Source organism: Notothenia rossii (genome assembly GCF_949606895.1).
Source record: "Notothenia rossii genome assembly, chromosome: 6".
Classification (NCBI taxonomy): domain Eukaryota; kingdom Metazoa; phylum Chordata; class Actinopteri; order Perciformes; family Nototheniidae; genus Notothenia; species Notothenia rossii.
This window is the reverse complement of record NC_136909.1, coordinates 30,775,206-30,802,737: the sequence shown is the minus strand read 5'-3', so window position 1 is coordinate 30,802,737 and position 27,532 is coordinate 30,775,206. Positions and strand designations below refer to the sequence as shown.

Below are 27,532 nucleotides of genomic sequence, written 5' to 3'. Positions count from 1 at the left end.
CTGGCTAACACTTGAAAGTAGCAAGCTTTATTTCTGCGAGGACATGTCAATAAAGATGGTGAAAAACGTTCTTGGTGCTCAAGTTATTTTGAAGTGCTTTCTAGCGGCCGGTCGCTAGCCAGTTGCGCTCCGCTGCGATGAGATGTTGTCTTTGGCTGGTGTTTCAGGTGGAACTGATCGTGGTTCAGAGACGAGCTGGTCAAGGGCAGCGCCAGGCCACACACAACAAGCACATACCAGGGAGGTTTACATGCTATGCCAGCCAAGAGGCTTGCTTTACACAAGCTGCGAGGCTGTGTGGGAGGATGGGTTGCATTTTTCTGCTATGTGCGTACACAAAAAAAAAAGTTGTACCAAGCAAGACACAAATCCCAGCCACCCACTTACCAAACCAGACACATTTGCTTTCGTCATCTGCCTGAGAAGCCAAACCCACCCCCCCAACTATCTTCCTTCCTTTTGTCCTCTTAACTCCCTCTCCTCTTTCTGTCCACCACGCTACTTCTCTGCCTTTCGTCCTGCGGTTGACCAGGTCTAGTCATAAGAGCCAGAGAAGGATGAAAGGGAAAAAGCCGGCATGCTAAGGCCCCGCAAGGCCATTGGACTGACACTGCATGACTTGAAAGAAGAGATATCTCCCTGGCACATTGTCAAAGAGCCTGGCCGGCCTGGGCCTACCAATGAAAGCCTGTGGCATGATTTCATGTTCCAGAGTGGCTGCCAAAAATCGCAGTGAGTGTAAGACTGTGTAAAGAAGAAGGGAAGGAGGCCAGTTCTGAGAAAGTCAGGCAGCAGGGAGGAAGTGACCACCAGAAATATGTGATTGACTAAAAGGAAGAAAAAAAGGGAGACTTCATAAGCTGAAACTTTGGGAAATAAACTTCTAACATCAAGGCACCTTGCAGTGTCATCCTCATGTGACACCATGAGTCAGACAAAGTCTCAAACACAGTTAGCTACAGTAGGAACTAATATGCTCATGGTGTTGGGGGAAGGGCTTCTGCTGTGGCACAGAGGGGTCAGGGTTTTACAGCCCTGCAGGTCTCACAGGAACCAGACAGGAAGTGCAGGAAAAAACTGTGTACATATATGTAACACACCAGCACTTTGGTGAGGTTTGTACATGGACTTCAGAGGCCGGCATTACCGACCTCTTTTCCTCCTTTTCCTCTACTGCTAATATTTGCTGGTTTCAGAGAAGCAGTTGGAACAGTTTGAACTCCTTTAGTTACTAAGCTGAATAATTTAGTAAGTAGTAAATGTAACCTTAAAGATTTGAAATAAAATACTATAGAAGCATACATTTATACCTGCATTAAATGCTGGGTGCTGAGCTTTATGGCGCCAAAATATAATAGTTAAAAAGTTAGAGGAAAATCTGAAGGAACTTTGACATCAATTCTACGCTGAATCTTCTTAATGTGAAAAGTCGACATGGAGAGCTTGTCTCTTTTTGTCCATCAACATTTCTTCAATCATGTTTTGCTCTAAAAGCCATCTTTGCATGTTAGAATGTTAGAATTGGACAATTTACGTTAACGGTAAGCACTTGTTTTCTACCTTAGCCGCTTTCACACTGCAGGACTTGCCGTACTTTAGTGTCGGCACTAAAGTACCACGGCACTGAATCCGCCAGGGGGCTAGTGCCAAACGCATCCACACCGCAGTACTTTCCCTGAGGCAAGATTACACTGACGTCACTTCGTCTTCTTCTTCTCTGGTTTTACTGGCAGGCCGCAAAACCACTTCACGGCGAGTACAAAAGAAAACGAGAGAAGAACTACAAGGGGGAGGGGGTATAAAGCCCACCCGCTGTACATGATATATATATATATATATATATATATATATATATATATTATAGGTAGGCTCAGCAGACAGACCGTAGTGCAAATATAAAGTGTCACTTGATTATCTACTAAATAGTGAATTCAGCATCAACTTCACCAAGATGAAGTTCATATCTTCCTAAGATACGTGTTTATGTCCCTACTAGAATCTGAGCTCAAATGACTCAAACCAACAAAATGTCCAAGCAAAGAATCATGTGCTCCATGAGGCTGGGTTATAAGGGTAATTTACAAATAAAATACCACATTATAACAATGGACTTTATCTTTATGTATTTATTATATATTACCCCCTCAGGCTGATTTTGGAAAAGGACATTAACCGTTGTTTAGTCTTTTTCCCTTATTTATCTAAAACAAATGACATGATAAATTACTTGTGTTTATGTGACTTGTGTTTCTGCCCCTGCTATTGCTGCACAAGGTTGCAACATTGTAGATAAATTCAACCACCGACACCTGTCTGCTCTCACATTCTTCTATTCTGCAAATTTGGGGTGGGACACAATAAATAACAATAACGGCATCACGCCGCTCAAGTAGCTTTTGCGAACATCGCTCAAAACATTTGGAATTGGGAACTGCTTTCTGTAGAAGCTGCTGCATCCCCTCCTCAGAGTAAATTGCCAGAAGCGCCGACACTTCCTCATCATTCCACCGCTCCGGTGTTGTAGTACGTGTGGTCATAACTGCTTTAAAGTACAAAAAAACTACTCGCTCAGGTGTGGATGTGGTTTTGTAGCGAGGAAAAAAATGGCGTCTAACGGGGCGTGGTTTGTAATTCGCCCAGCCAATAGAAATAGAATAGAAATTGCCACTCTTCTATCACCAGGTTCGTACCACCTCTCTAGCAGGGACTGAAAATGGCCAAAAGAGTTCCCGGCACTGAGTAGTCCCGGCTGTGTGAACGCGACATTATTGGTACTAACGGAACTAAAGAACCAAAGTACCAGGGAAAGTCCTGCGGTGTGAATGCGGCTCTTGTCACTTATTAAAACTGGTTATAAGACAGAAGGGAATGCCCGTTGCTACATGTTGACCAGCTCTGAGGCACAGCTGGGTGCCTTGTGTTCCCAGACAATTTATATTTAGACATGAATTGGCTAAACAACATTTTACTCTTCTACAATTCCATGTTGTCCGTTCAATAGGATCCTGTAATTGAATGGAATCTAAATTGACCAGACAAGACCCCGACACTGTTAGTGGCAAAGTGGCAGCAAAGTGGAGTGGGACCTTGGGTTCAGTCTGGGGCCAGTTGGGTAGGGCGGGAGGGGGGCGTGGGCTTCCGAGCATGAGGCCAGACCAGGCGGGTGAGTGTGTAAGAGTGGGCATAGTATCCGGACATGGGCTGGGCATGGTGGCTTGGCTGGCTGGGCAGAGTATGCAGACTGGCAGGGGGTAAACACTGCACTGTCTGGCCTGGCAAAAGCAATGGTGCCAACGCAAAGCACCCAGCTGTGTTTGGGCCCCAGGGCGAGGGTCTGTCAAGATGCAACAATGGGTTTCCCCTCCTCTAATTAAAGTTCTGGCTGAATAAAAGGAGGAAACAGAGTGGTATAGAGGTTAGGGAGGTTGGCTGAAGACCAAAGGGTCAAGGTTCCTGATATCCTCACTACAGAGTCCTTTAGCAAAACATCAAACCCAGAAAGTATGAAAATGGCCAGCTCATTAGCGCTGCCCTTTGACTGTTTCCAACTCGCCGATGGTGTGGGTTTCTGGTATCTGGGTGTCCTCGTGGGTCTGTTGGCTAAAGCACATGCCAAGTAGTGATAGGAATTTAGATTGTATCGATACCAATGCCATCATCGATTCTGCTTATCTGTCCAATTCTTTACCTTATCGATTCATGATCAATATTCTGTGTGGAAAGAAAGTAAGCCAGTTTAGAATGTCTGCCTAATATCATTTATACATGAAAATAAATGATAATAATTTAACAGATATTACAAGTTGCACGGTTGTGAATATGCTTTAAAACTTTCTTCCTCTCTGCCATGATCATTTTCTGTTGCAAGTTTCAATCAGAGTTGATGCAGAGTTCCCATCATGATGCATGTCAGAAAAACACCGTCATCAATAAGAGAACTTGATAACCAGAGAGGCATCCGAGTTCAAAGGATTGGGCATTTTGGAAACATTCTCGATTCCCAAGCCTCGTGAATCTGAACCGATCACATATCAAAAGATCCAACTCATCTGCAAGCTATGCGACTGGCGTTCTTCTTCCTGGTGCCTTGAATACCCACAATTCCAAAAGTACTTTATGCGACTTTGCATAAATCATATCTGCCTCTCGAGCAACAAAGGCTTAATATTGTTTTTTCTAAATATCCATTAGAACTCCCCAAAGACCTATAAACAAAGTTTGCGGTGGAGTCCTTCTTTAAAAATATTACCAAGAAAAATCGGACTGAAGCCATGTTGGTCCTAACCTCCAGGCATATTGTTCCCATGACAATAGTAGAGGTAAGCAGTAAAGTATACGTTTAACCAGTTATAGTTCCCTTGGTTTCTCTCTGGAACTGTAAACTGCTCCTTAAACATTGATGCATCCCCTCATTGAAGAACATACTTGTGAGTAAAGCCACCAATGACAATGAGGAATTCTTAGCTACAGTTGAAGCGGAGCTCGAGTGCTGAGCATTAGGTATGTTTTCAGGACTCGGCATAAGTATGCATCAGCTAGGTAGCAGCAACCATCCCCAAGGAAAGTACACCATTAGCATGTCTATACGGCACAAGGGCCGTTATTATGAATGGCTGCTCTCTTTCTGTCACTGGGCATGCACAAGATAAATGAGACTATAGCCAACCCCCCCTCATCCTCTTGGGGATATTGGTACATTCCATTAAGAGGAACACTTAATTAAAGCATGATAAAATACCACTCTGAGACTCCAGAGGGGTCTGGGAGAACTGGAAAAGGGAGGGAGGATGGGGACAGGGGGGCAGCGAGAGACAAGGGAGGGATTCACTTCCACCCTCATTTCCCAGCAATTGAAAGACAGACACAAAATAAAACGAAATCATCCTCCCCTTTATACACAAGTCACCAAGATTCCTGTAAGGTGATCGTGTGGCCAAACATTCAATACACCTGAATGTATATTGGTCCTTACTTTAAAAGATTGTGTTTACAGGCGAATAGTAAACCAATTATTTGTATTTCTGAGTACTCATGTGCAAATTGGCTATACATTGAATGTATACTCCAATTATGAGACACCTTTACATTTTCAATGAATAAAGCGGTATTCTACATCTTAAATCACAGCATTAATACCATAAATATGGTCTATACTTAAGCAATTCATCACATTAAAGTGTCAAAATGACTAACTGCAGTATGTTTAACACATATACTGAACAAAAATAGAAACGCAACACTTTTGTTTTTGCTCCCATTTTTCATGAGATGAACTCAAAGATCTAAAACATTTTCTATATACACAAATATATATCATATCATATCAAGATGCTGATTAGACAGCATGATTATTGCACAGGTGTGGCATATCAAGATGCTGATTAGAAAGCATGATTATTGCAGAGGTGTGCCTTAGGCTGGCCACAAGAAAAGGCCACTCTGAAACATGCATTTTTGCTTTATTGGGGGGGTCCGAAAACCAGTCAGTATCTGGTGTGAGGGTTAGGATTACGGTTAGGGTTAGGGCTAGGGTAATGTTGTGAATCGAGTGGCCTGTGTTCATCATTCATAACATACGCCTGCCCATACCATAACCCCACCACCACCATGGGCCACTCGATTCACAACATTACCCTAACCCTCACACCAGATACTAGGGATGTAACGATATACCGAATATCGCGGTAAATAAACTTCCCAATACCGTCGTGAGACTGACAAAATCTACCGCGATTTTTTTTTTTTTTTTTAAACACTTTTTTTTTTTTAAACATTTATCTAACCAGGTGGTCCCATTGAGATCATCGATCTCTTTTTCAAGAGAGACCTTTCCAACATGGCAGCAAGTAGGTTACAACATGAAAATAAAACAACAGATAACACAAAAGGACATCGTATTTACAGGGCTACATTTACACACCTAGAGACATTGACAAGTACCAACCATATATTTGTATCTCACCATGTCAATAAGCCTGGCGTTAGACTTTTTCGCTGTCCGTCATTTTGACAGACAGGATCGTAAAATATCCGTCATAAATAATCCCTTATTACCCGTCGGGTCTGAACAGTTCACGATAGAGCATGCTCGTGAACTGTCAACGGGGGGGGGGGGGGGGGGGGGGGGGGGCGGTGTTATGCCGTGTGTGCATGCACCTCGCGGGACGCGGCAAAGTACGGTTTGGGAACTATATCATTTCCTTTTGGAGGGCATGCATAACACGGCATAACACCAGAGCCTCGCTGCGGGGAAACGTTGGCGCTGTTCAGAGTTTGTTCTAATCTGTCAAAATGACAGACTGCTTTCAGATTTTTCCATCATTGTTAAATAAAATATTCGGTTAACGCGACCACTGGTGTCCCAGCAACATCAGTACCAAGCGAGAGAGTTGTTTCCAGAGCAGGGGATATTGTAAATGCCCAAACACCCCAGCTTATAAATACCTGGAAATGTGGACATTCTCATATTCCTAAAAACCTGTCTGATGATGCTGAGTGAGTGACTAGTGAGTTTGAGTTGAGTTACATGAAAAACTAAAGTGAAACTTGATTCATTTTATTGCAGGGTCTGATTATTAAATGTCCTTGTTTATTTGTGAGATGCAGTGGCATAAAGAAAATGCTTACTTTGTTTGGTAGTACTGGTAGGTACAAAAACACTGGTTTTCTTGTTCCAGTCTGTTACTGTCACTTTGTTTTTGACACTTTAAAATACTGCTATCCTACAAAAAGGCTGTAAAAATCAGATTTATTATGTAATAAAGAAACATTTTCCGAGTAAAAAAAATGTTTTATTGAAAAAAAAAATTATGATTTTTTTTTTCTTCCCTTTATTATTCAATATCGCGATAAATACCGTACCGTGGACTTGTTATCGCGATATTATCGTACCGTGAGTTTTTGGTATCGTTACATCCCTACCAGATACTGACTGGTTTTCGGACCCCCCCAGACCCCCCCAATAAAGGAAAACTTCACGTTTCAGAGTGGCCTTTTATTGTGGCCAGCCTAAGGCACACCTGTGCAATAATCATGCTGTCTAATCAGCATCTTGATATGCCACACCTGTGAGGTGGGATGGATTATCTCGGCAAAGGAGAAGTGCTCACTATCACAGATGTTTTCAGATTTGTGAACAATATTTGAGAGAAATGGTTATTTTGTGTATGTACAAAATGTTTTAGATCTTTGAGTCCATCTCATGAAAAATGGGAGCAAAAACTAAAGTGTTGCGTTTATATTTTTGTTCAGTGTATGTGTTTTCATTGCATTGCATGACCCAATACCTACAGTGCCAACATATCCATCATGCTGCATGTAAATTGTATACTTGTTCATGTGTATGCAATGTGTGCTTTAGAGTGCGGTGCCTGTCCTGTTGTGAGAAGATTGTTCCACTGTACTTTTAGTGGAAAATTCCTTCATGAAAATAGATGGCAAATAAAACCAGTTCTTTACCTTTCCCAGTACGGTGAGACAACTGGGGTCCAGCTCTGGTTGCTCCAGCTTCACCACTCCGACCCAGCCATACTCATATAGGTCCTCCTCATCATTATTATTACATAGTCCCAAAGGATGCATCTGAAAGAAGAAAGAAGTTGAAGATAAGTATTCATATCAAAACAGTACAGTGGATGCAAAAACTGGCTAAAGGTTTTAAAAAGACATGTCACGTAAGTCACATTGAAACAGAGCATTTTGTGTCTCGGGATACTTAATGCAGAGAAACAAAAAAGTAGCATGTGCAGGGTGTAAAGAGAACATGAAAAGCTTCCTCACACGATGCATCAAGTCAGAGGGTCCTGGCATCAGCAGATTATAGATTTGTTCCCCCTTGTTTGAGGCCTTGCAACAATTTATAATCCACTTGTCACCTATTTTCTATATTGAAAACTAAGAGCTTAAGAGCATTAGACATCTGAAGTATTCGCTGTGTGCGGCAACATCTTGCAGGATCTAAACATACAGTACAGCGTTCCACCAAAACATTTAAAAGAATAGCAGCAGATAAGCAAAACCGGGATTTATGTGCTTTCATGGATCTGCTGACGGCGCCCAATTTCACAGTGTTTCTACTCAAGGAAAGGTACGTTAAGTCTATTCTCAAATGATTAATGGTGCTGCCATTTCAATTGTGTTTTAGCACACATGCACAATTACTAGATACATTCTTGTAATATCCGGCAGTGGCTCAGTCAGTAGGGGCTGGTTCAAGTCCCTGACCAGACCTAAATATGGAGTGTGGAGTGCTACTTGGAGAGGTCCCAGTTCACCTCCTGCCCTGCCTTGGTGCCCTTGAGCAAGGCACCGGACTATCTAATCCTCAACGCACACAATCCTACAAGGCCATCACTTCAACTGGGAAATGCAATAAAAAAACGTGAAACATACAAACAGAAAAACAAACACGAAATGATAGCAAAAACTCATGAACTGCACCTGTCAAACATTGACTAGGAGAAATGTACAATCTGATCAAACAAGATTAGATCAAATCTGTAGTAAACTCCCAAAATCCTGCATCCATTCCCCACCCTGGAAACAGTGCAAAGACAAGCTCCTGTATTACCATTAGAACTGGGTTTAACTGACCTGTAGGCCACTTATCCTATTAACAATGACCACCACACCCCAATATGCCAGCACTGTGGCGCTGAGCCCTTGGACACTCCACCCCCCATTGCTGATGACCCAAGATACCCCTCTCCCTCTGGTGACCCGTGACCTTTGAACCCCACTTAATCACGTTGGGAGCAGGTTAGTCGTGCAGCAGGTCAATTGAAGAGATATTCAGAAGGCGACTCCTCACTTCAGTGCCACAAGGCAGAGGGGTCAAGCCCCTGACCTGAAGGGGTTTTTGGTAGGACTAAACTAAGAGTAAGGGGGTCAAATGCAAATCAGGTGGACTATGGGGAAGGAATGTGGATAACGTGTGCCGAAAAAGAGCTCCACAGTGTACTCCCTTTTATTTCTAAATGTACCTTTATAAAATAATCATCCTACATGCTTGACCCATCGTAACCCTATGCTAACCCTAACCCATCCTTGGGTGATAAACATAAAAGATTTGGCTCCATTTTTCACTCACAACCCATTGGCTAGATTTCATGAGATTAGTGTGCATTTTGTTCCTTTTTCTCTTGCCAACTTAGGTAAGGGAAAAGCTCTCTGGATGGAGGTCTGGAAGAGAGATACTAGCCAAGGGCTGGCAGGAGCAGCGTGGCAGTACAGGTATACATTACAAACACATATGGTATGATAATTTCAGAGCACACGCTCCGTCTCTGTCTTTGGTGAGTGCCAAGATTGAAGAGGAAGACAAAGATAAAAGAGCATAACCTAGTGTGGTTTCCAGTCATGCGTATCCAGACCTGCGCCTCCCACACACACACTAACAATTCTCCGATGCATTCTGCACATCCAAGTCAACTGAGGTTACATTTTTTAATTTCATAGATATGCGATGAGCAAGCTGTTGTACAGGAAGCAGATAGAGTCAGAGTAGGAGGGGAACTTAAAAGATCTGTGTCTACTTCAATCTACAGCAGGTGGATGAAGTGGAGTGCCATTTGATGTGTGATTATGACCTCTATGTCATGATTGTCAGCCTGGATGGCAGCAGGGAGCCCCGCCTGCACCCCTAGGTCCTGAACACTGGGCCATTGTGCGGGGGCTCTTGCACTCCAAATGGGGCAGTGTTGTTGTTGTGGACCGTGTTGTTATTTTAGAGGCTGGCCATTGCGCCATTATATCTACAGCAGGGATTTTTCTTTTTTGTCAGATCTTGATGTAGGCGCTGATGGATGTGGTGATGGAGAGCAAAAGGAAAAGGACCTTGGTTTGGAAAAGAGACGATGATCTGGTGAAATGGGTCACACAGCCACTGGCCGTGCACAAAAGAGTAACGAGAACATACCCAAACTTGCCTTCACACACATACACACACATACACACAGGAAAATGACAGAGACTGTCCCCTCTTGTGTTCCAACTGCTAGCTTTCCCTACAAGGCCCCAAATCACACAAGCTCAACCCACTGGAAACACAACGTTGCTCCATTTAGCTCCGCTTCTCCGTACCCAGGGTTCTGGGCGAAGGGCATCCGGCGCCCCTAAAGTGCCACAAGGGGGCGGCTCTTGTTCTGCCCTCCCAGCCGTGCCCGTGGGGGAGGCAGCCTTTCACATGAATATCCCGTTACAGAGTCCACGCTCTCAATGAAATCCTGGCAGGGGTTGAACTCCACCTGTCACTTACGTTGACCACTCCTCCTGCACACCCCCACCATCTTTCTGCAACACCACCTGTAGAGTTGTTTTTTGCTCACATTGGATGCTTTGTCAAACAATCTTCTAAGTTGTTATAATATAAAATCCATCAAGGGGCATCCTCTGTTTCAGTGCAATTTCAGAGTTTAGTTTATAATACGTTTACCTCCTCTATTGTCATACGTCAGCTTTACATGGCTTTAATATTTTGTTTCTTATGCACCTTCATACAAGTAGAAAAGGCCACCGCACATGGTAACTTTGAAAAACACTTGACATAGTAGATAAAAAAATGTGAAAAGACACTTTGGTTTAACTGAAAGAAAATCCATGAATCACAAAACCTTCTTTCCCAGTCCTTTTTTTATGGTTGTCTCTACGAACAAGTGACCTGATAACAGTTGGTAATGGGATCAAAACAGGGCCTTACTTCTAAAAACCTTCCACCACCCCCAACCCCCCCACTGCCCCCAGCAAGCTCTCAAAGGAAATCAAAATGCAAGTCACACCATCCAACGCCATTCTTCTCCGTCTGTCTGTGACACAATTCGCTGAGCCTTTGATCATACAACAACCACTTCTTCTGCCGCCCCCCCCCTCCCCTTTTTCCTCTCTCACACACTCTAAATTATTGGTGGCCCTGGTTACAGACTCCCGCTACCCCCCCTCCCCATCCCAAAACTTCCAAAACAGTCACCCTCCCCTGCCCTCACTATGCCATATTACACTTGCATGAAAAGGCATGTCTTTTTATTCTGCACAGCTGGGTATTTCATTTTATATAAAAATTCACTTTGCACTTGCACTATTAAGTCAACATGAAAAGTATTACTGGTTGACATAAAAAACAAATATCAGCAAGTTTGTTTATTCATACTTTATTTAAAATTCTTCAGAACACCTTTGAAATCTTTACAACTTCTCCAAACATCTGTATTAGCACATTGAAAATCCTCAAGGCTAAAAAGAGAAGAAGTTTTCTTGTGACAAAGCAGAATATATAATAATGATTTCCCTCCTCTCTTGATTTTAACACCAATGGGCAGGAAAGCCTTGTGAACTTGAAACAAAATGATGCTCTCAGGGTAGGAAATCTTGCTGAAACATGGAGCTATGTGCTGTGCTTTACAACAAGGCACCTTTGCTACTACACGCCAGGAGCTAAAAACATCAAAAGGCAAGAAGGCGGATTGGAGAAGCGAGTGAGCAAAACCAATCTATACAGGGTGCGGATATAGATCCTTGCATGCATGTCCTTGAAATCTCCACTCTTTTTAGAAATCCAGAACTGAGGCTCCATCGCATCTACCAATGGCATTTAGGTCACACGGAGGATGAGTTTCTGTGGTAACAATCAAAGCTGCCTTGTTGTCTGCAGTGTCTGCCAGCCAGAGACCATTTTTACAAGATGTTCTTTGTGAAGCTGGCTAAATGATTAAACGGACAGATCTGTTGTTCATAGGTTTCTTTTATGCATTTTGGAAGAAGAGCTGGCACCCATTTCACAAGCACACAAAATCTAGCAGAAGAAAAACCTGGGCACACGTCCAGTCCTCTCACCCACCTGCTTCCCCTGTGCTGTGCATGTGTTTACGTATCTCACTGTTTGAGCACAGGCGTGCGGAATAAAAAGACATGCCTTTTCATGCATGTAGCCTGAAACACATCCTGGGTGACCGAGGGGTAATTCAGTGGCTTCTCACTACTGACCGTCCACTCACCGTGAACTCATTCACCCCAGTAAAGAAGCATCCCGCCCACCTCCCTGGTCCCTTTAATTCAGCCGACCCCTCCGACCTCCTCCATCGCCCCTCCCCGCCACCCCCTCCACCGCCACTCTCCCCTCCCGAGCACTGGACTCTCTGTCTATGGAGGGGAAGTATAGTCAATTTCTTGGAAAAAGCACACAAGTCTTGCCAATGGAGGTGGCGGGCGGTTGTGTTGAGGGCTTTGGGGAAGGGGATGGCTGTGTGGGTATGTCTGATCATAGGCCACAGACCAAGTCTCCCATGTGACTTGTGGTGTTTTTCAGAGCCTCATACCACACACATCACCCTTGCGGAAAAGGGCAATTGTGCTACATTCATGTGCTGTTGATATAATCAGAAAAAATAGTCCCCGACTGGGAAAATTCTTGTGAACACCCCCTGAAGCTGGGACAATGATTCAGAGAGTCACACTTTTTTGGTAGGCCACACAACTGATCAAGTTTATGTTATATTAATTCAGCTAATATAATAGCACACCTGCTTTCATTCTCACTATTTCTCAGCGTAAATATGAAAACATATTAAATAATACTCCTTATATAAGGCGTCCATTAAAATAAATGTCAAAGAATCAGTATGTTGGTACAGTATATCAAAGGTGGGGTAGGTAATTTTGGAGAAACCAGCTCGAGTGCGCTAGAATTTGAAAATACACAGCCGGAAAAAATCTGCCACTTCCTTACAGAGCCCCTCCTCCAACACACACGAACGCGCACATGACCAATGAGGGCACGAGATAAGTTTGTGCACAGATGGAAGGCTGACAGGCAGGTAGGCCATCCAGTTACTTTAGCCGGGCCGGCTAAAATGATTGGTCGTGCTTTTTAGAGTACTACGGTTTCCACAGATGACATTCGTTTATGGATTTTTTGTCAAAGCACTTAAGATATTCATTGCTATCGGGATGTTAAGAGCATTCCATGGAATATAACAAAAAGTGTATCTCGAGCCGGTTGCTCAAACTTACCTACCCCACCTTTAACTAGTGGTGACTACAGAAGTGAATACAGTTAACAGCTTATTGTAAGTGCTTGAACCTCTTCTGTTACCAATCAAGGAAATAAATGCTGATAACATGAGTATAACTGACAAAAGTACAGTCAAAGTAATAACCTAGTATAATCTTGAATAGGAAAGGAACAATTTGCAGTGTCTTTCACTGGTTGAAATGAGATATTAGGGACTAATCCTGAAGTTAAGTCATTAGATAGGTAATTATTTACCTGAATCTGCTCCAACAAATAATTATTTTAGGTTTTCAATTGGAAGTGAAAGAAAGACTCACTTTTATGAAGGTAGAACCAGCAAAGCTTGCTGAGCTGTGTTAGTTTTAAGAAGTCCTTGAAACAGTTGATCTATTAAATAATTTTTGATTCATTTTCTGCAGATCTAGGAGTCTTTTAAGTCATTTCAGAACTACATGCGTTAGTGGTGGCCGGCTATGTTCAAGAAAGGTACTTTCACTCAGACAGCCATATTTCATTTACAAACCTGATACTTTGCAAGCATAGTTCCACAAAGAAGATTAAAAGGTATACACTGATACAAAAACAAGAGATTTGGATAATACCTCGCAAGTACATATTTTGTGTAAAGTCAGAATTGATTCACCGTCCTTAGTCGAAGGTCACATTTTTCCAAAGACTTGTCACCATCTGTTCATGAGGAATGCCGTTTCTAGCTTTCATCCCTCCACCTCAACTCTTTTTCATTATCACACCTTCTCCATCAGCCCACAGACAAACCGTCTGAGCCGTGAAGGGCTCAGACATCATGTTAAAAGGAGGAGGATAGGGAAATCAGTTTGGCACCGAGTATTCTCCCAAAATATGACTTGAATAAACTCTTAAAGAAGCAGCCAGAGATGGCGGGTTGCTCTTTGTCTAGCAACTAATTTTGTTTGAGGTTGAGGACCAAGAGATTATTTGTGTTTATTGGCACTCAGACCTCACCATGATGTTTTACAGTGAGTGTCCTTGGATGCAGACGGGTCAGTCTTACAACCCTCGTAACTGGTTCTTGCATAGCAGTTTTTTGGATCCAAATGAGAACCAGTTTTCGGGGCCAAGAGCAATCGGGCACTGCCTCCAAATTGGCCCTGTAACGTTTTGGTAGAAAATAAGTAACAGCCACGATCAGTCTCTTCTTGTAAGGTTTTTCTTTTTGCATGTTTCTTTAGAATACAAGCAAGTTATAAGGCAACCTAAAGCAAAACTATTACACAAACATTACATTTGGGATTTGCGCATCCTGTTACTGCACTACACCTCTACATCATATCCTGATTACTTGTGACTTTATACCAACGTTTAATCATTTTGTTATTTCTACAGGGAACTCTTACTCTTTTGAAATGTGGCTGTTCATCTGCAATGCTCTCCAATTTATATAGATTGTTAGCGCCGACAAACTGTCACTCAAGTTATTTGGTAGTCTGTTATCAAGGCTTATTGTGATGTTGATGTATTTACTATATATCACAAATTGTCAAACATCTTTCAACAAAACTAAGCATGTTGCAGGATTTGTCTTATCCTGGCACAGAAGTTCAATGTCAGCTTGAACAGGGGTGAAATAAAAACAAGAAAGAAGCTGTAGTTTTGAATTGCATCTTTCTATGTATAGCATGCACAAATAGACTCACAAAATGCATGCACTGACACACTACATACACACACACCTCCCCTACTGCTCTCCCAGTCTTTGCCCCTCTCAGTCGCTCTCTACCCCTCTTTCCCAGCACTAGAAATAACTTCAAAGCGGGCTGGTAGCCTTGAGTAGAGAGGGAGCGGGATCCAGTTACAGTGGAGCAGCTGGGAGGGCCCTACAGGTGGGGCCGACACTCCACCTCCTGTAACATTAGAGCCGTAAAGGGATCCCTCTGCTTCTCCTCTCGAATAATGAAGACTTCCTCCCCTTTGTCTTCACCACTGGGACTAAAGGAACAATTAGCCAAGCTAGCCTAGTCCATCTTTTTAGTTTGGCCAACATAAAGGTGGCAGGTAATGAAAAAAAAACAATATTGGGGAGTAAATCTGAGAAAGGTGGCAATGCTGATATACATTGTGTGATGAGAACAAAAAATCCTTCTACACTTCTAGCAATTTAACTTAAAAAGTGGTTGAGACACGGGTACGAGTAGTGAAATAGTTGTCTTAAGAAAGCTTTGTAATGCGCCTCACTATCTCTTAACCTTCCCCGAAAATCACCTCCATCCTCATAGCAACAGGAAAAGCAAACAGGTGTTTCAGTGTGAGCAGGGGACGCAGGCAGAGGACACCTTATATCATGTAAATGTCCTGATATGTAGCACACGGCTCTGGGGTTGACAGCTTTAACACTGAGCAGGATGCCTAGCTTGTGACTATATTAACTCTCCAAGAGTGCATCCCGAAACCGTCAATGGTGTGTGTGTGTGTGTGTGTGTGTGTGTGTGTGTGTGTGTGTGTGTGTGTGTGTGTGTGTGTGTGTGTTTGTGTGTGTGTGTGTGTGTGTGTGTGTGTGTGTGTGTGTGCTCAAAAGTCTCCCTGGTGTCACTTTCAGCTCTTCAGTCTTTAAAAACGCAGAGTGACACGAACAAAGGACAGGCCGACAAAGTTCAGGGGTCAACATTGGGCTGGATGCCACCATTTTGGAAAGAGAAGAAGGGGAGTGGAAACAACTGCCAATGAAGAGATCAGAGCATATGTGAAAAGATAAAGTCACAAATGCAAGCAAACATATTGTCTCCAGTGCAAAAGGCTGCTGTCCTTATGAGGACAATTATAAAAGTAGGTGAACAAACGCATAAATTAATGTTCAGCATCAAGGTGCCAAAGTGAATTCATTAGCTTGACTAACAATGTACCAATCTAAGAGAACAGGGTGATTAATGAACAATAGTAATACTGCACACAACTGCAGAGTAGCAAATACACATTTCTCCCAAAGCCAAACACATGATTACATTTAGAAATAGACAACTTCATTGTCTATAAAAAGCAATCACGAGGTATCACAAAATGAAACGGAAAACTGTCATCCATGTGAACCCTAACCCAGAACTTATTTTGATGACAAATGCAAGTTAGGCAATGCCTTTATAAATTGAGAAAATGAATAAATCTTCATAAATAAAAAGGCTAAAACTGTAAATTTGTGTGCTTAAGAAATGACTTAAAAACCGTCTTTGACAATGATCAGCTTTCAAAACAGTTGTTCTTTTCTCTCCATGGACTAATCGATTAAATGACTCTTTTCCAACTTAACACAATTCATCCAACAATAACTTCCTGCCGTCGTTTGACACCTCATTCAGTGTTTGTGCAGCTAGATTATGTACACCGCAAGCAACGCCCCGAATATCAGCAGCATCCCCTTGCTCCGGCCCGTCCTGCCCCTCTTCAACCCTCGCCATAAAACAAAAGTCACTACTTAATGAGCTATGATTAATGCTGCTGCAGAGCGGCTGTTGAGCTTGGCGAGGAGGGAGGGAGGCTGGAGGGCGCACATACCTGGCGCAGTCAGCCCGCTCTGTGTGTGCGTGTGTTAGAGGGCTGAGGGGTTGAGGTTGCTAAAAGTGGACCGAGGGGAGGATTGCAGTCATCAACACCTAGGCTCTGAGTGGCCTTTGATGTTGCGCGGCGTCTTTGATGGCTCTGGCCATAGAGGAATGCTGCCCACCCTCCCTCACCGCCCAAAAAGCCCCCGGAGTTGTGGAATGCCGCGCAAGCTGCTGCTTCTCGGCCCGCTGGAATGGGATTAGAGCATGGGCCCATATTGCCCTTCCTCCCCTCCCTCATCTCGCTCCCACCCTGCCCTTTGGAGTGGACAACATGGCGGCAAACTTTTCCAAATCCAAAGTTTGCAGCAATAGGAAGAAGATACTCCAGAGCCTCTCCCTTTAACCTGTCTCAACCACGAAGGCTTAAACTGTAGCCGGTTTTTCAGCTGGACACGTCAGCAACTTCCTTACTGATGCAAGCTGATAGAAAACAGTTTTGTTTAATAAGAATGATTAGGGCTGCACCAACAATTATCCTCATTATCAATGAATCAGCAGATCATTCTCTTAGTTAATCAATTAACCTTTTAGTCTAGAATGTTTAAAGGATCATTAGATTATCGTCACGCAACACATCACATTCAAATAAGATTCAAGCTCTAATTGAAATCTGAACCACAATATCAATATGAAGATACATCTCAGTATACTATATTTGTTTAAAGATGATCATTCCATCAAGATATATTGCATCTAAAAGTCAACAAATCATAATACCGCCTTTCACCTGGAACAAAAGTATATTTCTATCCGGCCATTCTCCATGGGACATTTTAGTATTCAGCTTCACAGTATGTGTGAACGTTGGTGGAGGCGGGGAGATCAAACGTGTCCAGGGCGAGCAGCTGACCCATAATCAAAAGCTGTACCACCCAAACCCCGATGCTTTTAGATATTAGATTAAAGGAATGGCAAACACTTCAGATGACCAAAGTCACTTTCCAAATATACACAGTGTCCATTGCATATCAAAGTGGAGAGCGGTAACATGAAATCAGAGTGACTGTGGACTCTCACACAGTTACAGCAGGAGATGAGTGTTGTTATCCCGCCTCTCCACAACGGAGAGACAGACGGGCCTTCTGCAAAGGTCAGGTTCATATTGGACACACACACACACACACACACACACACACACACACACACACACACACACACACACACACACACACACACACACACACACACACACACACACACACACACACACACACACACACACACACACACACACACACACACACACACACACACACACACACACACACACACACACACACACACACACACACACACACACACACACACACACACACACACACACACACACACACACACACACACACACCTTAGTCAATGACATGTGTTTGATGATGATGGTAGGTGAATGCGAACAGGACTTGCAGTATATGCACATGTTCACACATTTAAAATAAAGAGTCATAGATGTTGGAATTGTACAGTAAGTGCAACTAGCCCCCTTCTCTCCTTACCTCCACTTTCTCCCCCACCACACAGTTTAGGGAGGAAGGCGAGGTGGAGAGGCAGCCAGCATTAGCGCTGGTATCAGATTACGGCCGCCTCTGACTTGTTTTCTTTAGGAAACACTTACTGCAGCTCCAAATACACCGGAGGAAGTGCTCACCTACATCACTTCCGGGTCGGATGGATAAGGTCACACTGAACTCCGGGGAAAGGGATGAAAAGTGAGCGCACCATCAAACCACATGTGGAATGTTTTCAGTAACACCAGCAAATTAACCCCATGTTTTTCTTTCAATGTACCAACCTTTTAAGAAAACAAAGAAGAATAACTGGTGAGGCTGATTTCCTTCTCACAAACTGCTGCATGTAGAATCAACCTTTAACACTTTTCAAAAGTATTTTTCTTGGCTAGCGTTTGTAAGGGTTTTTTCTTGCTTCCCCCTCTTTCATTTGCTTGCTCTCTTGGTTCTGTGAATGGATGCATGATCACCTTTCATGACAACCTAGAGGGGGGAAACAGGAGTAAAGCCCGATCCAGGAGCTCAAGGCCCTACGAGGAGCTAATGATATTCCGGAGGAAATGGGAATGTGTATAAATAAAGCCATGGTCATTTCCAAGAATGATGCGATGGAGAAACATGGATGGGGATGCAATTATTGGTGGTTAGTTGGAGATAAGGGAGTCAACAATTGGCCTCCTTATTTGTTTCCTTAAGTGAAAGTCTTGGATGGCAGGAACAGGCACATCTGCAGCTATGAAGATGCCTCCAAACTGCTTTTGTCTTTGCTCTAGTGTTAAGGATAAGAGGCATGCAAGTTGTCATACCAATACTTGCAAAGTCCCATCAGAGCCAACTGGTTCATTGGCATGGATCTTTGTATGCAAGTCTTTGTGGGATATTTGATTGTCGATAAGTTGCAAGAAATTGCATTTCAGAAAAGCCAAAGTTATGTTTGATGAGACTTTCTTTACCAAAAAAGGTCAAACATGCTGTTGTATTTTGTCAAAAGACAGGAATTTGTATGTTTCCATTATTACGAATGGCTAATTAATCTTTGAATTAGTAAAGCAGTCTATGCAATCACCTCAAAGCCATTACCCTGGGCTTCATGATACAACTTATACAATGTATTTATTCAAAAGCGCAATTATATAACCATTTTTTAGTCTGGGAGGTCTTAGACACAAGGTTGAAGGCATCAGGATGGACCAGTGGGCAGGTTTATCCCACCGCTGAACTTCAAAGCAGCAACCATCTCTGCATGATTTTTGGGAGCCTCTCCCTGCGCTTATTCTGACCAAGCGATCAGGTTAGACAAGTCCCTCTATTCAGAGCTTCACAGTAATACCGATATCCCCAAAGAGAGGGAGGAGGTGAAGAAAAAGAAGGGGGGAAAAATCCTCAGGGGAGATTAACTCGCAGCACCCAACCAAGCCAGTGCTGGGTTCACTGGCTCACTCAGTCCTATCTTACCCACTAGCCTCTTGTTCTAAAGCAAAGCATGTCTTTGATACTCGACTAGAAGGAATCTGGAGGCGTTACAGGTTTCTTTTGTGCTTTACGCTGCACAGAGAGTCTGTGTGTGTGTGTGCCAAGGCTGGGATTTCTTTTCTTTAGCCCCCTCCCTCCCTCCTTTCTTTCTTTTTCTCCCTCGTCCTTTTGCCTTCATCTCCTGCTCCCCTTCCCCCACCCCAAACACTAAATCAGGGAACCATAAACCTTTTCCCTCGTTTTATTGGTAACCATCACAAACTTATCCTGAAGCTTTATTAAAGAGTTTCAAACCTTCAATACTAAGTTGATCAAAGTGACCATATTTTTTTTGGGGGGGGGGGAGAACCAAAGGTGTTAACTGCTTCAGACTAGTTTGAAGCTTGGATAAGAGGTGGGATATTGGACAGAGAGGGAGGGGAGGGGCAAAGGATGGTTGGGGGTGTGAGGGTGAGGTTTGACTCCCCTTGGAGATTTTCTTAAACCCATTACATCAGCTTTTTTCAGCTTCATGGGCACCAGGTCCGGGGCTTTTGTGAGCGTAGAAAATGACCTAAATTGCCATTCAGAATGGTTTTGGTTGGTTAATTGTGGCCAGGCATTTTTGGCAAAAATAAAACAAGACTCCATGGCCCTGCTTGTTTAGGCCTTTGGCAAATTCTGCTTCTTTGTAAGCATGGCCTCCAATGAATGTTAATAAGTGGTCATACCAGAACATTCTTAAATGTGCCTAAACCTTGCAGATCAAAAGGGTTCAGAGTAGTAAAAATAAATAAGTAGCCTACAACATCAACGCCCACCCTGCGTTTCAACTTCCACAGTTTCATCAACTGTGCAATTCAAATGGCCAAAAGATCGCACCGCTTCAGCTATGCCCTGGCTTTAGAGCGACAGTTTTTCCATTTAAATGATCACAGAAATGTACATTTAGAAAAACATGGTATAATCGTTTGTTGTTTTGTTTTTTTCAATGAAGGGTGAGCAAAATCCATAGGAAAATGTGAAATAAGAAATAAAGCAGCAGTCCTGCTAAGCTCTACCCACACATTCTAATCAAAAGGCTTCACAATAGCTGGCTTAAAATACATAAAAAGAAAAAGGGAGAATTTCAAAAGGGGGCCACTTGCTGGAGGCGGGAAAACTGATCAGCAACTCATGGACTGTCAAAAGCTAGTGGGAATGTCAAAAGCATCACTGATCTCTCTCTTTCTCCCCTAATGTGATCAAACAGGGGTCCATTCCCTGGAGGAGGTCTAAGAAAGAGAGGGAAAGAAAGTGAATGGAAGCTTTGGTGCACCATAGGAAGCCGGCCACCAGCAGCAACCAAGCAGTGAGTACAAAACAACACGCTGTCTCTCAAGCTTTCTTCCAGTCCCACGGCAAGAACGAAGAAGAGTGGGCCGAGAAGGAAAGACTGGTTGGACAAACAGTGAGGGGTAAGGGCTCAAAGGGGCCTGGTTGCCCGGGTGAGGGAGACCCAATGCTCCAAAAATGTCCACATCAAGCGTCCGGCTACAGGCCAGGCCCCGCAGAGGTGCGCTCCCAGTGCGCTCAGGTCAGTGGCATGGACAAAGGGAATGAGACGGGGCTACCCTGGCAGAGCAGCTGGGCTGGGAAAATAAGCTTAGGACTTGAGGAGAGGTGTGTGTGTGGTTGGGGGAGGATGAAGGGGCAAATGAGGGTAAGCAACCACAGATAATTTAACACCCCAAGTTGCAAGATGGAATGTGTTTCAAGTTGCAGAAGTATTTTTGCACCAAATTTAAAAATGTTCTTTTAATGTAATCCTCAAAAGCAAAAACACAGGATAGGATAGTTGGCCCACATGTTTATGTCATGGAAATCTATTTTGGATTACTATAATATAAGGAATATCTTGCTTTTATCAGTTTGGTATGTCCAATAGCTCCTTATACTACAATACCCATGATCCTTGCTGCTATAGGAATCAGGTCAAAGAGACAGATCTGTAGAAAATTCAACCCCTTTTCAATTTTCAAACAGGAACAAAATACCACACCAGCTCAATTCCTCCAAAATGGAACTAAACAACCCTAAAATAAGCTGAACTGCTTTCATTTCTGTTGGGTTTTCATCGTTCACTGAATGGATGCTTACCTAACTGCACTTTGGGTGTTTTATTTCCTTTTGTTGGCAAATCATCCAATATTTTCAATGCAGACTTTTACTTCCAAAAACCTGCACGATCGCCATATGTCCTCCCAGATATCCATTTCAATACAAATATTTCTCTAATATAAGATACCATAACAAGCCAGACACACCTTTTCCTGGATGCATGAAGAAACATTGTGAAAACAAACCAACACACACTGATAAAAAGGGGGTTGGGGCTGCAGTGGTGATCGGACAAACACTGTTCTTGGAAATTTGCCGAGCAAGGCTATTGTGCAGGCGCGCGGTAAAGAGACAGAGAGAAAGGTTGGGGAGGTGAGGGGGTGGCGTTGAGGTTGCTTCAATGGCCGGCTCCATCAGTGAAGATAAAAGGCAGAAAGGTGCTGGGCCAAGTTGAGGCCTGGTCGAGGTGCTGACAAATTATATGAAGGATGTACTCAGTTGACTCTCTCCATCTTCATTTTTGCTTCCAGCCTTATGTTTGTTTATCTTCTTATTTTCTCATCCCTGTTATGTCATGTGTTACAGATTTTCTTTTTATCCTTTCCACTCCTATAGTAAAGTATTATTGAGTCGAAGAGATCCGAGTCCAAGTAGGTAAAATGCTCACAAATCAGCAGCAAATCAGAGGCCATTCTGATTGACACCACATCAAACACAAAAAAACAATATCCGTCAATTCAGCATCAATGGCCACGCCGTTCCCCTCTCCCCACTGGTAGCGAGCCTAGGTGTGAAACTGGACTCATCTGGTCCATGCCTTCAACACCTCCCGCATTGACTACTGCAATTCTCTGCTTGCAGGCATTCCAGCAAAAACCACTCAGAGATTGCAATATGTACAAAACTGTGCCGCCCGGATGCTCACAAAAACACGCAAATCAGAGCACCCCCATCCTTCACTAGCTCCACTGACTCCCTGTAACACACCGGATCAACTACAAAGTCCTCATAATGGTCTTCAACGCCATCAACCACATTGGCCCCACCTACCTACAGGAACTGCTAACCAGAAAACATTCCCATACCTCACGCACACTCAGGTCAGACAGCTCCAATCTCCTGGCTGTTCCGCGGACAAAACTGGTCACCATGGGAAACCGTGCTTTCTCCTCCTCTGTGGAATCAGCTTTCAGAGAACATACGGACCTCGGCATCACTCTCAGTTTTTAGGAAAACCCACCTGTTCCACACCGCATTTTACTGACTGTCCTTTATTTTATTTTAAACCTTTTATGCTCTTAACCTTTTATATTTATTTTTTTATATTACCATATTTTATTCAATATGCTCCTTTAGATATCTTTTTTTTGTTGTATTTGTCTTATCATTTTCTCCTTATAGCTTTGTGAAGCACCTTGAGATGACATTGTTTATAAAGTGTGCTATATAAATCCAATGTATTATTATTATAACATTTGTAAAGATTCTAAAGGTCAATGTTTGAATACATTTTTAAAAGGGATTTGAGAATATTTGGCACATTCAATACTGGATCCAGATTTGATATAATAGAATAACAAGTAGTCACCTATAAGAGCAGTGAACAGCTTGATATGTGGATTCTCCAGAGAAATAGACACAGTTCTTCTTGAAGGACATGTGTAGTTCTGTAGTAAGTGTGACCCTTTTAAAACTGTGAACTCCACTTTATCTGAAAAAAGGGGAATATAATTCCCAGAGTTATCCTGCATGTGTGTATCCTTTTACTAGTCACCTCAGGGCCACATGGTCCGAGGGTCTGGGTGTGGATCCATGTCACCCGGGCCATTCAATCCCCCTCATCTCAAACTCCATCAAGCCACACCACCGCCTGAGGACAGGGTCTGTGGATTTCATACATTCCACTGTGGGAGGGGATACTCTTAAGATTCTGCCACTTAAGTGGTTTTGAGTTCAGGAGTTGCCACTAAGAATTGAATTAAAAAAAACATGTAAAATAACATTCCCCAACCACCACAACTCTGTAAATATATCCACAACATCAGTGGCAAGTAAATGCAGAGAAAGTGGCATAAACTGAATTTGTCATGCCTTCGTCACTCGACTAAAATTCCCGAAAACGTACGGTTGTGCCCTGGGCAACAGAACATTTCCGTTTCTGCTGCAAGAGCAAAACAAATAGTCTACATGAGGTTCAAGGGGAGAGAAAAGTAAACTTTAATTGGTGTGGAAATAATTCCATTACCATAAAGCTCCCTATAAAAGGGTGACTTGTTCTTTTGATCGCCCCAGAGAGTGTTCATGAAGTCACTGTGGGAGCAGCCTGGGCCCAGGGGCAATGCCAGCCACCAGAATTCCACCGAACATTTGTTTAGCAGCAGGCCGAGTGCAGAGTGGTGCACAAACGCAGTATTGTTCCCCCCCTTTCTCACTGGTCGCGCTTCCAGAGGTAGAAGCTGACGGGGCCGGAGAGAGAAAGCGAAGGAGAGTTGTTGGGTTGAGGGCTGAGGGTTGGGACCGTGGGGACAACCTTCGCTCAAGAGTTAAACATCAAACCTGCTTTACACACAAGCACTTCCTGACATCAGCGTTACTGGGGACGCTTTGAAGAGGTAATGGCCAACTTTTAAAGATCAGGTCATTTCACAGTCGAGAGGGCTGTTCCATCGCTGAGCGGTCAAAGCTCTTTCGCCCCTTTACCTCCTCTTCTACTTTGAGGCTAATAAATTATACAATCATACACCAAGTTCCTCCGTCCTCCATGTCTTTGTACAAGGATATTTAATAGAGATTTATCGGCACAAGAGTTCATGACTCTAATGTCATAAACCTCTAGGGATCCATGTTATTTGATTTGTTTTTTTATTAGAAACAAGGAACCACTTAGCTGGCTGTAACCTCTGGGGCATTTGGCTCCACATCTAAGAGGATTGCAGGTTGCAAGCACTTTTTTTGAAAAAAGCGACAGCAATGGCAAATACTTTCTCTGGGAAAGAAAACCAAGCTGGAAAAACAATCTATAGTTACCGTAATTTAGACAGGATGTCAAAACATACCAACTAAAGCTTTTTCTGGAAGCTCAATGTAGGGCGCATAGGAATGTGCAGATTTGGGAAATAAATGACCAATATGAGCTGTGAAATGTAGTGCTGAAGGATTGAGAGTCTCATAATAAAAAAGTGTGGTTTCGAACAGATTTAAACTGCAGGGTGATTATGCGATTTATATTTAAAACCCATTTAAGAGCGGACATTGAGGCATTTGTTGGGCTAAATCAAGTCTCTTTGACAGGAAATACAGACCTTTTAGAAACGTATAATGAGCGTGATGAAAATATAAAAGAGGACAGAGGAAGAGGAAGGTTCAAGAAAGGTCTGTCTCATCATGACACCTTAAGGATGAATATCTAATTCTGAGGATCCAAGAAAGTTAAAAGCGGACAAATGCATATTCAAATGGCCTGGCAAGTCTGGCCTATTTTTGCATATGAAATTCCATTGCAACTAAGGGTCGGGACCTCTGGGTTCTTAAGGAAAGAATGTATGACCTGAAATGGGAGACCAAAAGGGCTGCTTGCATCCCCTGGCCCCCCAGCTGGGAGGACAGTATTCGGATCAAAGAGGCTCTGTGAATCTTCAAGAGTGGCGACTGGGATAAACTTGGAGGGCATGTGAAGGCTCTGGAAGAGCTACCGCTGTACATGCATCGCGTGTGGAAATCCCATCTTCTCCTTGTCCGTTAATAATAACAAAATAACACCACATTAAACGGCACCCAGCCATTAGAATCCCAAGGGCGTGATGCTAGCATGTTAGATGGAGAGTCACACAGTCCGGTGAGCAGTGCGTTTACCTCACGTTTTTTTATTGGCCGGCTGCTGTATAAAAACAGTTTGAAGAATGATGACACCTCTTGCGACAGCCCTGGTGGCTTCTTTTCTTCTGAAAAGCCTTCCTGTACTTCACTTGGTGTGCATGGCACTCAAAGGCATGTGCACACAACATCTTAACTACAAATCTATTAACAGTCGCCTACAGTCTGGAATCAGTCACTGCTTATAATCTTTTAATTTGTCAATGTCAACAATCTTTTAGAAATGAAATAAAACTCAGAAATGTGTCAAGTCAAAATGACATACTCAACTCTTATCTAATATGAATAAAGGCCTAACAAAGATCATGGAAAACAAGCATCGAAAAATGCTTGGATAATATTGCTATGAAAAGTTAGCATCGATGCAATTCAGAAAATTCAACCCTTCACGTGCAAACACAGGTAGGAGGATATAGCTTGCACCTCAGGCCCTTTACCCCGCTAAACATGTGTGTATAGGTGTACCGTGCATGTCAGGACAACAAGAACTGGTCATAGGCAGAAAACAGAGTGTCTTTTGTAGGGAGAACCAGGACGACCAGCATCCCCTGTGGGGCTTCTGCCCCTATGAGAGAGCTACAGTCTCCAGACCTCCAGCACCTAGTCAGCCAGCCAGGGCCCAGCCCGGAGAAGTCTGTCATCACTACCACAGAGGCCTCTATTCATCCCTGCAAAGACAAAGCCAAAAGCGAACAGCAGCCATCCAAGGCATCCCAAGCATCCAGATATCAACCAGAGATATCATTTTAGGCTTTTCTGAGCCCATGCTTTCCTTTACCCGCCGTTCTCTCCCCACCATCCCTGATATTCGTCTCCTCCGCACTCAGGATTGATCGATTTTGGTGTTTCTCACGTGCTGCACATCCTCGGTGCAAGGTAGCACAGATTGGGATTTGTTGCCAATAAGTGATTTTGAACGACAGTGAATTTTTTTTATTTTCTTTTCCCTTGGTCTCAAGTAGGGATGCTCCGATCGCCAATTTTGAGGCCGATCGTCGGAATCAGTATCGGCCGATACCGATTGCCGATCCGATCGAGTGGGTGGGGGCTATGGGGATCTTCCATTTAAAGTGATGTTTAAAACTCAGTTAATGGGGCTCATTCACTGGCGCTTCCACAAACAACAACCAACATAATTATTACATTCAAATGAAGTACATTATTCAAGTTTACATTAACTTTGGATAATAACACAGGAGAAATTAGCGATCACCGAGCACCAATCGATCGGCAGACAGTGAATATCGGCCGATATCGATCGGTGGCCGATCGGAGTATCGCTAGTGTCAAGTATAGGATGTTATTAGGTGCACATGTCCTGCAGCAGTAACAGTTTATAACCAGATGCAAAATTGGGGTACGTTCAGAGTAAAATCATGTCACTAGCTCTTGGTTGGGTGGGATACATATATAGTAAAACGAGTGTGACATACAGTGTTTGAAACAGCCATCAACACATACTGGAACTCATTTTGCACCATTAAAAAAAAATGTAAACCACAATATACCAAGTTAGTCACCAGAAACAGAGAACCCTGAGAATTGGTGCAGGTGATGAAAAAGAGCCACCAGTTTGCAAAGCTTGAACTTCATCAGCATCAAATCCAAATATAGCGAAAATGAATGAATTTCTTGCACTTTTGTCAGGATTTAATACATTAACTGGAAAGGCATTAAATGACAGTGAGGCTCACATTGTTCGGTGTGCATCGCACATTTCCATGTCAGACCCTTCCGGTCGGGCCCTCCTCTGGCCACACTGGGCCCCTGAACTCAGTGGTGAAATCTCCACCTGCTGATAATATCAGCTGCCTCACCGCTCCCCCTCCCCCTCCACCCCCTTTTTCCCGGGCATGTGTGGCGGCCACTGATAAAAGAACTGTAGATAAGAGGAAACACAAGCTGTGATGAGGAACACATTGCCGCCAGGAGGACAGGACAGAACATCAGCCCGTTGGAAAGGGACAAAAACGAGAGAGATAGTAAGAGTGGAGGAGGCAGAGAGAAAAATCTGAAAATGATTA

At 43.3% G+C, this 27,532-nt stretch overlaps 1 protein-coding gene across 1 annotated transcript in view; it reads right to left on the bottom strand.

Annotated features, from left to right (window-relative positions):
* Positions 1 to 27,532, bottom strand: part of znrf3 (zinc and ring finger 3) — a 67,449-nt gene that overhangs the window by 25,241 nt on the left and 14,676 nt on the right. The window contains 1 exon segment of the mRNA XM_079689196.1: positions 7,459 to 7,581. Within this exon segment, the coding sequence (XP_079545322.1) occupies positions 7,459 to 7,581 (123 nt within the window).